A 15804-nucleotide genomic window follows, 5' to 3' on the forward strand; every position below is an offset into this window, starting at 1 on the left:
GTCATCCTTCTTCCCCTGCACAGTACCTGTAGGAGGGCAGAGTGCATGACGACCATCCAGATCAGCGGCCACCAGGAGCTCTCCCACGAAGCCATCGGGTCCGGTCTCCTGGGAGTCTCTCTTGAGCCTACAAGAGAGCGAAAAGTTGGTTTCCAACCAGCTCTGTCCCCAGTGGCGGCACCCATGACTTAAGAGACCCATCGGAGGGAGGGACCCTGAACCACCACCCCCCCCCCAACAATGTCTCGAAAAGCTTTGTGTAGATTCAGGATGGGGTGCCTATTTCAAGGTACAGGCCATGGAGGGCTATCTTTAAGAGGCGTCCACAGCAAGGTCAGGAGGGCAGTTGGACCTGCCTCCCATGTGCAACCCACACGGCCAGTCCTCCAGAGCTTGGACATCTCTGCACCAGCCACTTTCCAGCTCATGTGTCAACAGCAGGGTGTGGCGATTGGCTTCTGACTCAGGAAGCCAGCATGGAGCCAAGGATTAGGGCACCTGCCAGCTTCTTCGACGTCGGGCAAAAATGAATCTGAGGCCAACTAAGGCAGCCCAGCGAGGGGAAGGGACCTGCCTAAGGTCACACAGCACGATGGTGACTGTTCTCGAACAGTTCGAGGCTTTTCTCCCAGGAGATGCCACCGTCCAAGCCCCAGACCTGCAGCCAGAGAGGTCTGAGAGCAGAGTTCAGGGAGGTTCAGAGCGCACGGCCTCAGCGCGGGCGGGCACACTCTGCCAAAAGTAGGTGAGGGCGAACGGGCAGAGGCCCCCTGAGCCCAGGAGGGCAGCGAGGGGGGTGGGGGCCTGCAGAGTCCCCCTGACGATTTATACAGGGAAATCAGTACGAGCCGAGGCTGGAAAAGCCGAGGTCACACTCGCCTCGCCTCTCGCTTCGCCTCGCGGGCGCCTTGGCGGAGCCGGTGTCCGGGGGCGGGTCGGTGGCTTCTCTCCATCTGGAGAAAGCATTAAGGGCCTGGCCTAATGCGATCCGCAAATGTGCTGCTGTTTCCGACCTGAGGCGGCGACTCTGGGCCGAAGGGAGGCGGCCAGTGCCGGGCCCGGGGAACCGCGCGCCCCCCTCGCCGGCTCGCACCGGCCGCCCCGCCGCACACCCCGCCGGAGCCCGCCGCCCGGCGGAGGCTCCTCCCGCGCCCGCGCGTCCGCGCCGCCCCAGCCCGCTACCCCGCGCTCCAGGCGCTCGCGACCCGCCGACGCTCAAGGCCACTGGCTGCTGTCAGCCCGTTTTCCGCCGGGGAAGCCCCAACACGAGGACCCCCCGCCCCCCCGGCCTTCGCGGACAGGGGCCCCCGCCCTCAGGAGCGCCCCCGTCCCCGCCCGCCGGCAGCCCCGAACGTCCCTGTCCGGGTCCTCCAGGACCCCACGGAGCGTGCCGGCCCGAGGTCTCCGGGCCGTCCCCCCCCACCCCCCGCCCCCGAACCCGCGAGGTAACCCCTCCAGCCTCGCCCGGGGGCCACTGCCCCGGGCGTCCCTGCCCGCCCCCCGGGGACAGCCTCCCCTCGACCCCCGCGCCGAGCTCGCGACTCCCACCTGGCGCCGTAGAAGCTTCTGGGACGTGCGGCGCGGGCGGCGCGCGCGGCGGAGAGGCGGGCCGCGGCACCTCGTGCGGAGCCCGGGACCAGGACGTTCCCCGACGCCGGCCTCCAGCCCGCGGCGCCGCCGCCGCCGCCGCCGCCGCGCAGTTAAATGGGGCCGGGACGGGGGCCGCCCCGCCTCTCCCGCCCCCTCCGGGCGCGCAGCGCGGCGCTGGCCCGGGGCCCAGCGGCGGAGGGCGCGCGCCGCCACCTGCACCGCCCGGCAAGTGCACGGCGCGCCCGGCCGGCCGGCCACAAGCCCTGCGCGCGAGCCGGGGGGCGCCGGGGCGCGGGGGCAGCGCGTGAGGGGGCCGGGCGCGGGCCGCTCGGAGCGCGCGGGGCCTCGGCGACGGCGAGACGCGGCTGGAACGCTCCTCCGCCCGCTTCCTGGAAGCCACTCCTCGCCCTGGGCCGGCCGCCAGGCGTGGTGCCAAGAGCCGGGATTGCCGACGCCGCCGCCGCCGCCGCCGCCGCCGGCAGGCGCGCTGGGGAGAGGCGGCCGCGGCCTCGCGAGCCAAGCCCGGGGCGCCCCGCCTCGGCCGGAGCCGGGAGGAGGGCCGCCGTCGCCCCCCGCCCGCCGCCGCGAGCCTCCCCGGCCCGGGCGGCCCACACGTCCCGACCTCGGGACCGACCCCGGGCCGCGGCCCGAAGCTCGCTCACCCCACCCACGGACGTCCGGCTGCGGGCTCCGCGAGCGCCCGGGGAAGGGGCGCCTGCGCGCCAGGTACCGGCCGCCGCCTCGTGGGAGCCGGCTGGGGCACAGAGCTCCGCCGCTGCCCAAGTAATGGGGTGCCAGGCCCCGGACGAGGGGTAGGATTGGGGTGTCAGGACCGGGGACTGGGGTGACTTTCCTTGTGGGATTAAGACGAACCGTTTGTCCCCCGGCTTTGGCCTAACCTCGGCGGTAGAAAGCCAGCGGCTGGGGAATTGCTTGCAGAGTCGGCCTGATGCCCCCAGCTAAATACGGTCACCCGCATCGTGTCCCTGGGTGCCCCGTGTGTGCCGGCCACTGCGCCCAGCTCCTCCTGTGCGGCTGGTCTCCACCACCGGCCCCATGGCGTTGGTTAGGATCGTTATTCCCATTTCACAGTGGGGAAGCTGAGGCCCCAGAGATTAATAAGTTGCGCACAGTGAGTTGCGAAGCCAAGTTTGGGGCTGGTAACCTCTTTCCTCTAAAGTCCCTCTGTTGTCCATCCCCAAAGCTGCCGCCTGCCTGTCTGTAGGGGGTACATTGCAGATGGTGTTAGAGCTTTACCCAGAGAAGTGGACCCCCTGCCTGCCTTGCTTCCCCTCCTTACCTTCCTTAGACGGGTGGCTCCTTTGGCTCTCCTGACCGTCCACCCCACGTGAAAGGGCTGGAGTCTCGTGGAAAAGTGAGCAGAGGACGTTCAGTGTGAAGGGGGCAGAGGGGCAGGAAGCAGGGGAAGAGTCAGTCAGCGGCAGGGAGGGCCGGGCTGAACCACAAAGAACGCACCTATGTACCACCAGCTCTCGTCACTTGCCACACAAAGTTCTGTTCTTACGAAGCCACGGGAACAATGGATACTGAACCCCTGAAACACAGTTAGGTTCCTGCCCGCTTCTGGTCCCGTCTATCAACCAACCAATGCACAGCCTTAGTTTATATGTGGTTCTCATTAAAACCATTTTATTTAACATGTATTATTGACTCATCAACACTGAATCCACGGCCACCAGCGGGACAACACCTGCCTGAATGAGGCTCGTGTAACACGAGGATTTTTCTCTGCAGGGCGTGTCACAGCCTGTGCTTAGCAGTTAGCCTGCGCTCCAGCATTGCTCTCGGGGGCCATTTTCAACAGCGAAATCGCCAACAAAGAAGACAAAAATGCGGAAAGTGGCACTGAACAGACCATGAAACAAGAAGGCAGAGCAGGACGCCTCCCGGTCCCATGGATCAGGCGATTCACGGGTTCCACCCCTTTGCCACATGACCACGAGAGGAGCTGCAAGCACCGATTTATGGACCCAAATAACTTAGCAGGTAGGTGAATTCGCAAACGTGGAATCTGCAAATAATGAGGACCCACTGTATGCACTTCTCATTATCAGGCTATCAGTAGGAGAATAACATTTCAGAACATTTATGGAGCACCAGGCACTTGACTTGCGTTAGCTCTGTCATCCCCGTGGCCTGTGGGGTAGGTATGGTTTTTATTCCATTTTACAAATGAGACCACGGTGGACAGGTTTAACCTCATGGTCTTAGCAGCTAGAATGTCCCATGGTTCTATTCTAAAACCAGCCCTGATGTATCATGGAGTCTGTTGCAAAAATCACATGAATATTCAAGATGAAATAGAGAATTCAAAGAGATATTATGCCCGTGCAGCTGGGGTGAGCTGAGCCCCCAGTGCCTGCGGGTCAGGAAGGCACGGAGAAGGTCTCTGGATCTGAAGGTGTGCTGGGAACCCTTGAGCCGCTCCTCTCCTGGAATTAATGGCTCCGCAGGACTCCTGTCTCGTTTTCCCTTAGGCACTCTTGATTCCTGAGCCACCCCCCAGGGAGTGCCCTGCATCAGGTGTGGAGGCCAGGGCTGAGCCTCTCTCCCTCGGGTTACATCTCCTATCAGGCCGGCCCCTCAAGAAACAGTTGGTCGGGAGTGAAAAGAAGAGAAAACATCACCGAAACCCTGATGGAGAAGTTCCTCCTTGATCTGGAGGAACAGATCAAGCAATCCATCCTGTTTGTGGCTCAGGCACTGTGCGTTAGGATAACAGAGAGCCATGGAAGGTACACTCCATTCAGGGAGGGCTGGCTGGACCTCGCAGGTCCTGCCCCCAGACTCCCTGCCTGACCCCCCATTAGGACTCCCCTTCACCACTCTGCCCAAGTGTAGACCCCAAACCTGCCCTCGGTCGCCCACCCACTCTCCCCTCCCCTGAGATCTGGCCAAAACATTTCAATAAGACATCGCCCAAGGCACAGAGGTGGGGGAGGAATGAGGAGTGGGAAGAACAGAAGAGAATGAACCCCCAAGAAAGTCAATCGGTTGGATTGGGCCATCGGGCACAGATGCCCGCCCAGTCTATTTCTGGGGGTTCAGGCCTTGGACTACCCCACCTCCCCCACGACATCCCCCACCACCTAAGGCCAAGAGCAATGTCACCAACCTGAGAGGTCTAAGAAGCCAAGTTCCGTTTTCACCTCTGCTTCTTCCCTGGGAGAGTTTTGGGGATTCCTGCCCCTACTCCCAGCTAGGCCTGCTGACCCCAACCAGACCAGCACAACAATGCAGCATTTGTATATGAGGCGTGCAGGGAGGACCTGGGAGGTTACTCCTGCCGATGCCACTGTTGGAATATGTGTGTATTTTGTCCTGAGAGAGAGAGGGAGAGAGAGAGAGAGGAAGTCACTTCAGGGCATCAATCTTGAGAGAGAATTGCTCTCTCTGCCTATAGGACTTGTGAGATGGGCTCAGGAAACACACTTAAGAAGGCTCTGTTGGAGGCTGGGAGGAAAGAGCTTCTGGGGACAAACCCTATGGAAATTGCAGTTGCCTACAATAGGTGCAAAGGACATGCTGTCACCCAAAGCCAGCAGGACACAAGAGGCCAAGAGTGCTGAGTGAGCATGGTGTGTTAGGGGTGCGAGACTGCAAGGGGGTGCTCTTACAGAGAAAAAGACTGGGGGGCGCCTGGGGGGCTCAGTAGTTAAGCATCCGACTTCAGCCCAGGTCATGATCTCACGGTTTACGAGTTCAAGCCCCACGTGGGGCTCTGTGCTGACAGCTCGGAGCCTGAAGCCTGCTTCGGATTCTGTGTCTCCCTCTCTCTCTGCCCCTCCCCCATCTCAAACATAAACATTAAAATAAGCATTTAAAAAACTGTAAGGGAGTAGAGCGCAGGACAGGGAAGAGGTAAGAGCAGAGAGCAAGCCTGTGCCCCAGGTACGGTCTCACCTTTGCTTGAACCTCAGGGGCCCTGGAGCAGGAGCTCCACCATAGACGTACCTTGCCGCCTTTTTTTTTTTTTTTTTTTTAATGTGTATTTATTTTTGAGACACAGAGCACAAGCGGGGAAGGGGCAGAGAGAGAGGGAGACACAGAGTCTGAAACAGGCTCCAGGCTCCGAGCTGTCAGCACAGAGCCCGACGCGGGGCTCGAACCCACGAACTGTGAGATCATGACCTGAGCCGAAGTCGGACGCTCAACCGACGGAGCCACCCGGGCGCCCTAAGACGTGCCTTGTCTTAAGGCAACAGGACTGAGCTGTGGCATCTACGTGCAGTCAGGCTTTGCCTCCCCTAGAGTTGGGGGGGTGCTGTAACCCCCCAGGCAGCTCCCATAAACCAGACAGCGCTCCAGAGAAGCCGTCAGGTGTGAGCCCTTGGCAGCCACATTCTCTTCAACTGAGGGATGGGCACACCTGCCCTGCGGTTCTGGAGGTCTGAGCCAGTCAGGATCTCTCTGTCAGGTGGGTGATGTCGGACAGACTTTTTCTAGAAAGTTTCAAATCTTTAGGGGTGTGATAAGGAGGGCTAGGGTGCCCCAAAGTGTTACAGAGGAACAGTGCTGGGGCCCTTCCCAGGGCCGGCAAACCAGGTTTCTCCGTGCCCCAAACTAAGGCCGGTTCCCATGTGGCCTCCATGGCTAGGAAGGTGCTGACCTGACCCGGTTTTGTGGGCATCTCATACTCTGATAATCTGCACCCACACACATACATGTATGTCCAGATAGACTCCACTGTGGAACGGGAGCAAACCGCAGGTTCCCAGGCAAGAATGGATTTGCTAATGCCTTTGAACCACTTCACTCCACCCTTGACAACCCTTGTCTTCTCCTTAGAGGCACAGGCCGAGTGGGGAACATGGAGCTATCATCAGGAAATCCACTACTGTGGCCCAGAATCGGCCACAAACTGGGGGGCTCTAGGCAAATCGCTGAGCACCAGCTTTCTCCATTATATTGTGGACAACAGGTCCTTCCACTGTCATCTCCAGGATTGTCTTCATACTCTGCTTGTATAATAGAGCAACACCTTCCCCGTCTAGAACTCAGCTGTAGCAGTCTCTGTGGGTCTAACCACAGCCAGAACAGAAAAGGCCTCTGAACATCCACCTGACGTCAGATTTAAGCATATTGCATATGAGCAAACACTTAAGTCTCGCGCGACTATTGACTCTCTCTCTGCACATAGTTCTAATGCGTGTGTTCATCTGGTTTTCAAGAGTAACTTAGGGCTATAAATTTGAAAGGAAAAGAAAGCCTGCTAAGAAAAGAGATACGGACAAAGTCACTACAGAAGAACTGTAAAAGGCACAAAAGAAGTGAAAAAGACACCATAGTCAGGGACCGTGTTGTTCCCCCTCAGAAGGCTCGAGAAAATCACTATGTCGTGGCACTGTCCTGTGTTCATGAATCCGGATTATTTATAAATGCATTTGTTCATTAGCTTCTGTTTACAGATGTACGGAAGTACATGTAACGTTTTAGAAAGACATTCACTCACAAAAGGGTTCAATTTATGAAAAAGAAAACAAAACCAAGCAATATATATTCCTTAACCTCTTTGCTCTCAGCCTTCTGAAAAATTCACATCTAGAACATCACCTCTGGCAACTCTTGGAGACCAACGTCTTATTCCAGCATTGATCAATTTGCCCCAAAAAGAACAACAACAACAACAACAAACAAAACAGAGTGCAAAGAACTCTGTACACACTATTGTTTAACATTGTGATAACAGTTTTCTTCCAAGTCCTCAAGATCTTTATTTCCTGGTGCCACATCCCCTGTCACTTACCTGGCCCACAAGATGAGACCTGCCTGTTTAGTCGGCTTCCTACGTGCCCCTTGCTGTGCTGGCCTGGCAATATTTGGGTTGGAAATGCCTCCGAGAAATACTTGAAAGTCTCTTTTCGCATATAAGTTCAACAACAACAACAAGAAGCATTGTTTTGCAAAACACACTTACCTTTGGGATGGTGTTGATAGCCAATTAGGCATTTTTCTCCCTTCTTTACCAAGACTCAGGCCAAAACGTTCTATGGATGAGGGTGAAGAACCAGTTTCCTTCAGATCCCGCCATCCACTATGGGTCAGCTTCAGACCTAAGGACAACTTCAGTGCAACGCAGTGAAATGCAGTGTATATTAGCCGATGACCTACTTCGTGTCAGGCATGCCTAGAACACGATGGCGTGATAAGACATTGCCTCTTCCCCGAAGAAGCAAATGAGATAGGGTGGGATACGTGTTCCCAGAGGTGTCAGAACAGGGAGCTATAGAAGAATTGGGTAGGATGGCAATTAATTCAGTCATGGGGGTGTTAGAGATTTCTTAGGAGAGGTGATATTTCAGCTGAGAACTGAAGTTTAAGTGCAGGCACAGTATCTTCTGGTTTAAAATAAAAACAGGGGGGCCTGGGTGGTCCAGTTGGTTAAGCGTCCAACTCTCGATTTCAGCTCAGGTCATGATCTCACAGTTCAGGAGATAGAGCCCCATGTCAGGCTCTGTGCTGGTGGTGCGGAGCCTGCTTGGGATTCTCTCTCTCACTCTCTCTGTCTTAAAATAAATAAACTTTAAAAAATTAAGATAAAATGAAATAAAACAGCTACTCTCCTTCTGTGCTTCTCCTCCAATGAGAAACAATCTACTATTCCAAACAGATATTTTTAAACCATATAAATGGCTGGAGTGAGGGGTGGAGATCTAGGAAAGAACGACTCAATGCATCACATGCTCTAGGACAAACCCTATGTGACCACTCCCATCATGGTCACACATGTGATATGCCTGCACCTTCAGACTAGGAATCGTGGGAACGTTGTAGAGTATCTAGGCACATTCTAGTGGGGCCCCCAATGATCCTTGTTCCCGGTATGCACACCATTGTGTAATCCCCTCCCCGCGAGTGTGGACAGGTCCTGTGACTTCTAGCAATAGAATATGACAAAGGGCTCTCTTCCTCGGTGCTGCCTGCGGAGGTGACAGCCATCTCCTGCTAGGCATCGTGGCCACCCCCAGACCTCCGACGAAGCCCAGGATCGTTAAAAAGAAGTTCATCCAGCACCAGCCAGACACCACATCAAAATGAGGCACAACCAGTGGGAACCCCGAGGCATTGACAACGGGGTGCGCGGAAGGGCCCGGTCTTGCTGCCCGACAGTGGATACAGAAGCGACAAGGATACAAAGCACGTGCTGCCCGGTGGCTTCCAGAAGTTCCTGGTCCACAATATCAAGGAGTCTGCAGAGCTGCTGATGTGCAACAAATCGTACTGCGCCTCAGAGATTGCTCACGTCCCCTCCAAGAACCACAAAGCCATCGTGGAAAGAGGAGCCCCGCCAGCCATCAGAGTCCCCAGTCCCAATGCCAGGCTGTGCAGCAAAGAAAACGAACAGGCAGTCTATGTGCATGTTGTATTTGTGTTAATAGAACCATAAAATTAAACAAAAAAGAATTTGACAAAGTCATTGGGACAGCACTTCTTTGAGTAAGTGATGTAACACTGTCACTTCCCTCCTGCCAGGAGACTCTCCCTTGTCTGATGTGATGACGTGAGCCAATAACAGAGACACTCGTGTGGTCAAGGAGCTAAGGATCCTTAGCTTAAGGGTCCTTGTTCATCTCTTGTCTCTTTCCCAGTATGTTCTCAGTGGTATCAGGTGTGAAAGAGGCTGGATAACACATCAGATCCAGCATAACTTCTTTATATCATAGAGGAAGATGTGAAAAATCTGTATAAATAAACATTTCCATTTGGTTTGAAAATCAAATTTAAAAGGACAGAATTTATATCTCACTTCAAGGATGCCAGCTAAAAGCCAGCTTCTAGAGTACTGTTCCAGCTTTCATAATCCTGAGAAAGAGGTTCTAGCCTGGCATTCCCATGCATTCCTCCCCAAAATAGTTCTGGGCAGGAATTATTCATGAGAAGGTTTGGGTGTGAAGTAAGAATTCCAGACAAAAAGGAAAACGTGCAAAGACCCAAAGATGAACGTTCCAATTCAACAGCCACGTGCTTTGTAAAGGTTTGGCGTGGCAGACGGAAGGCTGCCAGTTGGCCGAATCCCTTCTCCTATGCCTCCTTCTCGGAGGCTACGATTCCCAGCCTTCTTGCAGAGCCACGTGACTCGCTCTGGCCGGTGAAATGAGAGTGGAGTTGCGGCGTATCTCTTCCTGGTCGAGGCGGTGGAAAGCTGCTGTGGCTTTGTCCGCAGGAGAAGTTGGGCAGTGGACGTAGATGCTGTGTGTTGTTACGGCAGCACCACAAATGAAAAGATCCCGGGTGGCTGGTCCACGAAGGACGGCTGGCTTGGAGAGTCAACCGACCTACGCTCGATCTCACGCGGACAAGAAAGTACCTTTTTCTGTTGAACCTCTGACACCTTTTACTTATTTGTTACATCAGCATTCACCAGCCTACGCAGACTAATGCATTTGGGGCCCAGAGTGAAAATCGAGGATTGGCCCAAGTTAAATAGAAAGACGAGTAGGCAGGGGTCGAGTTTGTGAAGGGCACATCGGCCATGCTGTGGGGCTTTGGAACTTACCCTAAGCACAGGGGCTTGTTTAGTATAACATCTGGCACAGAAATGGCACGAGAAGATCAGATCTCAGTAGTGACGGCTCTGGCTGTTACGTTCAATGATCCAGGCAAGAGCTCACGTTGGCAGAACCTGACACAAGTGGCCGTGGAGACAGAAGGAAACGGGTGTATTTGAGGCTGTTAGAGCTGATAAGGCTTGGCGAATGACTTCAAAGGTAGGGTACCACGAAGGGATGAGTCAAGGCGAGCTCCCCGGTTTTTGACGCTGGCCTTGGGTAGTGGCAGTTGTCATTCACTAACACAGAGAACGTACGAGAAGGAGCATATTGGGTGGGAAGAGGCAGCACAGAGACAATGGCTTCACTTAGAAGAGTTTGAGCCGGAAATGCCTGTGGTCTAGAATCAGGACAACCTGGGCCGGAGACTCAGACTTGACACTTGTCAGCATATGGTTAACCCTTGAAGCCATGGAAGTTGATAGTGTGCGTGAAAACAGCTATCTGCCCATCCACCATCCATCTGTCCACATGTCTGTTTATGGGGAAAGGAGTTTTTAAATATTCTCTAATGTGCATATAATATGTTATAATTCCCCTAAGCAGTGAAAATAACAAGTTTTGCATCTTTTTCACACCCCCCCCCCCACACACAACAAAACCAAGAAGCAATTATCTTGAGCCGGTTTTGACTCCTGCCTTTATCTTCATCATCCGCTCATATGGTTCAGAGGCTCAGACCTGAAGGATGTTCTCTCAACTCCGTTCTCTTGCTTTTCCATTGAAAGCATCAGCCTGAAAGACACCCAGGAGCCCCCGAATCCACCAAGGCAAGTATGACATTCAACCCTAACCTGGGTCCCTGGTTTACCATCAAAGCAAGGGTGGGACTTACTCGGCATTCCCCATGAAATTGCTAAATGCCATTTCATTCAATATGTGCTGGAACAGTGTATTTTTATTGTTGTTTTTGAAAACCAAGAAAGAAACCAAAAGACTGCATGAAACAAATATTCTTAAATTCATGTGCGTAGTCGGGAAAATTGAGAACACAATGCCCCGTGTTCTGCAAAGTATAAAGAAAGAAAATGGAAATGAAAATTTAAAATAAAAAACTGATATTGACATGAAATTTCAGGTCAGGCAGAGACTTCTGATCCAAGAAGATGAGTTGAGCTCAAATTTTTTCCTCAAACCATGCATTCCCCCACTGAAGTCACTAAATGGATAGGATAAAAAAATTCTCCATTAGTGCTGGAAACCGGGGAAGGAAATCATCCCCACCGCTGAGGCGCAGGGGGTTGATGAGACACAGGAGTAGCCGTAACTCTGCCAACGATGGCCCTCGTGATGCGGGAAGAGAGCTGTGCGCCATGAATGTCTTCCCTTGACTCTGCCAGGAAGGTAAGGAGACTGTTCTTGACAAGTACAGAAGAAAAGGCAAATGATACAGGTCGGCAATATTGCTTTCCCCGCTCTGCCTTCAAGGATGGAGTGATTCTTCCCCTGCTCGATCAGCTGTGAGACTGCTCTTGGGCTTGGAAAAAAGCCGAAGGATTTCTACTAATAAATTATGTGGACCGACCCAGAGAAGAAAGGATCCAGGAGGAGAGCCAAGGAGAGCAGTGGGCAGAGGTTGAGAGATCAGAAGAAAATGAGAGGAAAGGTTGATGTGGCGACTGGGTCTTTGGGAGAGACAGAACAGCTTTAAGAACGCTAGATGCACATTGTGTAACATGCTTCTGGATGTGAAATCCTGCTGATAGGGAGCCTTAGGCACAAGCACATGATCCGGTTTTCTTTGCAACGGTCGATTGGAAGCGGGTTGGTGTCAACCCAGCGCCAGGAGGCAGGCTAGCGATGCTCTCTGCTGGCCTTCTCCGTGGGTGTCTTGTGGGAGATTCAACATCAACTGATTCTTCACCGTGTCTGGCCTGCGACATGACAAGGACAGTCACTGTGTGTGTGTGTGTGTGTGTGTGTGTGTGTGTGAGTGTGTGTGTGTGATGGGGGGCTCTCCCCTGTGTGGTACCTTCCTAGCTGCTTCCTGCCAGCCTCCTCCTCTGCCTTCCTCTTGGCTATGTAAACCAGAGACCATGGTTTTAAAGAAATATTCGGTCCAAGGTGACCAAGATGGGTCATCTTCCCAGCGCCAACCCCCTCCATCTTTGACCCCTCACGAGTCACTGGGCCTCGGAGAAGGGTCATTTCCTAAGTCAGAGAGACTCCAGGAGATCCAGGAGGCGGAGTCCGTGACGGCCAAGAGCAAGGCAGCCTCGCGTCCTCGTATAATTTCATCTCTCACGGCTCCTGTGGCTTCGTGCCGACAATTATAAGCGCATCCATATAGACTGAATGAATACATGTAGACTGAAGTAGGACAGGACGGTAGGATAATAAGCATCAGCCAGCCTAAAGCCAGAAATAAGAGCTATGGCAAGGGCGCGCGTTCAAAGGAACCGGGGAGCAGCCCCCGTCTCTCGGCCCAAAGCTTGAGCAATTAAGAGGAACGCACGGGAAGACCACAGCGTCTCCGTGGTGACTGGGCATCTGTCCGCTCTCTGCTGATGCACTGCTCCCAAGAAGAGGAAGGGAGGGGCTTAGCGACCCCTGCCCAGGCCCTCGGTCCCCTTTTCCAAAGTCACCGGCTGATTCTGTCGCCCTCTGGGCCCAGGACTTAGGAACGAGAGGGTGCAGACAGGGCAGCGTAGCAAAGTAGCAAAGCCGCCTGTATGTGGCACAAATGCCGAAGTAGAGAAGAAGGATCCGCCACCAGCCCCAACCCCAGCACTCCCGGGGGGGTTTCTCCTTTCCGTCTCTCTGGCTTAGTCAGAGAAAGCCCCTTCCTGTCTTCAGGAGGCCATTGCTGCAGTGTTGTCACGGGCAGCACACAGTTTCTTCTGGAAGACTCTCGGGAATTTGAATGATACTACACCTGAATGAACTCCAAGGCCTCTACATTAGCTTCCCCGGAGCGGCCATACCCAATGACCGCAAGTGAGTGGCTCAAAACAACACAAAGGTGGCCTCTCACTGTCCCGGAGGGCATGCGTCGGAAACCAAGGTGTTGGCAATTCTGCGCTACGTCCGATGGCCCTAGGGGAGAATCCGTCCTTGCCTCTTCCAGCTTCTGGTGGCGTCGGGTCTTCCTCGGCTTGCCGTTGTGCCCCCCACATCTCTGCCTCTGTCTCCACGTGATCTTCACGTGACCTTCTTCCTGCATCTGTCTCGTAGGGACACCAATTATTAGACTTAAGGCCCGCCTCAAACCCTGGACTTTAAAAGACCCTTCCTTGCACATAAAAGACCCTATTTCCAAGTTAAAGTCACATTCTCAGGCTCCGGGCAGTTAGGACTAGGACATACCTTTTGGTGACCATTATTCTGCCCACTGTCACCACCAAGGCTTAATCTCTATATTCTGTATTCTCTGTCCCACCTGAAATTGCGTCTGAACACGTTGCCTGACATGGTGTGAGGGACACGGGCTGATGTGGGAAACACCGCGTGTGGCCATGGCTGGGCACCGGCTTTGACCTCACCTAATGTTGGGTGTACTTCTGACCTCTCAAAACCCCCTGTATTACATTGTTGGCCTAACCAAACATATCAGAAAGAGGGGAAGCCTGGGTTATTTGCCTCTTGTCATTCCTCATACTACAGGAAAAGTCCTTTCTGCTATCGATGGGCGGGCACCCAGGGGTCAGTACTTGAGTTAAGGAGCAGAACACCTGTATCTGCCCATGCTACAGATAGGTGAGTTTTACAAGGGCAGGTCAGCGGCAACCACTTTGATGAACTCTTTTCCTTAGATCCTCCCTAGATTGATTTCCTTGAAACAACCACAGAATCCCAGAAGCAAGAGAGTATCGTGGGTCCATCACGTGAGTGCTTGTGCTGCAGGCCGTAACTCACCTGGTTAGCAGTGCTAGACTGTGAGGGATCTGTGCTAGACTGAAAGGGATCTAGAGCATAGATATACGGAGTGAAATTCAAAATTTAACGGGAACGTTGGGTTTTCAGGAAATGTGGCTGGTAAAACACAGAAGGGACAAGGTCAGGAGTAGCTGCCCAGCTCAGACCCTACAAATCAGCCCAGGAGAGGCAGAGCTGGCTGCCTGCGCGTCTGCATTTTGAGAGGGAGGAGGGGTATCGGCCATGGTTGTCATCGTTGATGCTGACCATGTATTCAGGGGAGCAACACAGCTTCTGTGAGGGTGACTTGGTAACATTTTCAGATCCACCAGCAGTCACCAGCAGCTCATGTGTTCAGCATCAGGACCCAGGCACAATATATTCATTTCCTCATGGGAATTTGCTAATCAAAGACTTTTTTTTAAGTTTATTTATTTTCAGAGAGTGGGGGGAAGGGGCAGAGAGAGATTGAGAATCCCAAGCAGGCCCCACACCTTCAGCATGGAGCCCAACACGGGGCTTGAACTCACAAACCATGAGATCAGGTTTGCTACAAATTAGGTGGTAAGTGTCTTAGTCCTGGGCCTCACTTTGCTAATGTCTCTGGGAATGGGGCTAGCCTGGCAACTGGGGGGTATCTTATGTAGTATGCTATAATTCCAAGCCTCTTTGGTACCACCCAAGGACCAGTCCCTGATAATGACCAATGATTTGAGCATCTTTTCATGTGTTTATTGGGCATTTGTATAGCTTGTTTTGTGAAGTGTGTCTTCAAATCTTTGGGCTTCTTATTTATTAATTGAATTTTGAGAATTCTTCACATATTCTGTGCATATGCCTATAGTCGAGAGATATGAATTGTGATTTTTTTCTTCCAGATACATTCTGTGAATCCTTTCACCTATGGTTTGTCTTTTTATTATTTTTTTTATGCTGTCCTTAGATGAGCAGAAATGTTTAATTTTAATGAAGTCTAAGTTACCAATTTTGTCTTTTGGGGCTAGTGATTTTTGTGTCCTAAGAAATTATGCCTACCTCAAGGTTATGTTATGAAGACCTTTTCCTATGTGTTCTTGTAAAAGCTTCAAGGTCTTAGCTTTTATGGTTAGGTCTATGACCCATTTAAAACTAATTTTAATGTACGGTGTGAGGTAAGGATCAAAGTTTCTTTTACTTTGTTGAAAAGAGATTTCCTTTCCCCACTGCATTATCTCAACACCTTTGTTGAGAATACACTGACCATATATTTACAAGAGCCTATTTCTAGACGTTTTGTTCTGTTCCATTGACCTACTTCCCCAAACTTGTGCTAATTCCATACTGTTTTGCTAACTGCATTTCCGTATAATTCTAGAATCTAGAAGCTAGTTAATTTAAACAAAAAGCCTGTTGGGGTTTTGATTAGAATCACATTGAATTTATAGATCACTTTGGGGAGAACATTCTCACAATACTGAGTATCTCTCTCCATTTATTAGGTCTTCGATTTTTATATGCAAAGCTATGTAGTTCTCAGGGCCAAGGTCTTGCTTATCTTTCGCTCAGATATTTTCTAAGTATTTTGTACTTTCTGCTGCTATTACAAATGACACTGCCTTTCACTATTATACGATTAATTTGATATTTAATAATTATTTCCAGTATATAGAAACATAATTGGTTTTTGTATATGATCTCAGGATCTTGACAAATTTACAGTACATATATATATATATAATATTAGCATATATACTAGTATATACATTAGTATATATACATATTCTAGATTTTTTTTATAGCTTCTTTAATA

At 52.3% G+C, this 15804-nt stretch overlaps 1 protein-coding gene and 1 long non-coding RNA gene across 2 annotated transcripts in view; one reads left to right on the forward strand and one right to left on the reverse strand.

Annotated features, from left to right (window-relative positions):
• ADAMTSL3 (ADAMTS like 3) overlaps positions 1-2158 on the reverse strand; it is a 357244-nt gene extending 355086 nt beyond the window's left edge. The window contains exons 1-2 of the mRNA XM_058736402.1: positions 1549-2158; positions 27-127 (exon numbers count right to left, since the gene is read on the reverse strand). Coding sequence (XP_058592385.1) covers positions 27-95 — 69 coding nt within the window. The 5' untranslated portion in view covers positions 96-127; positions 1549-2158. The remainder of the gene's footprint in view (positions 1-26; positions 128-1548) is intronic.
• A 3827-nt stretch (positions 2159-5985) lies between these two features.
• LOC131515938 (uncharacterized) lies at positions 5986-15387 on the forward strand. Its single transcript, XR_009263754.1, has 2 exons — positions 5986-6028; positions 7134-15387. It is a non-coding gene; the product is annotated as an uncharacterized LOC131515938 (long non-coding RNA).
• Positions 15388-15804: the final 417 nt, after the last annotated feature.

This window comes from Neofelis nebulosa, chromosome 7, assembly GCF_028018385.1.
Source record: "Neofelis nebulosa isolate mNeoNeb1 chromosome 7, mNeoNeb1.pri, whole genome shotgun sequence".
Taxonomy (NCBI): domain Eukaryota; kingdom Metazoa; phylum Chordata; class Mammalia; order Carnivora; family Felidae; genus Neofelis; species Neofelis nebulosa.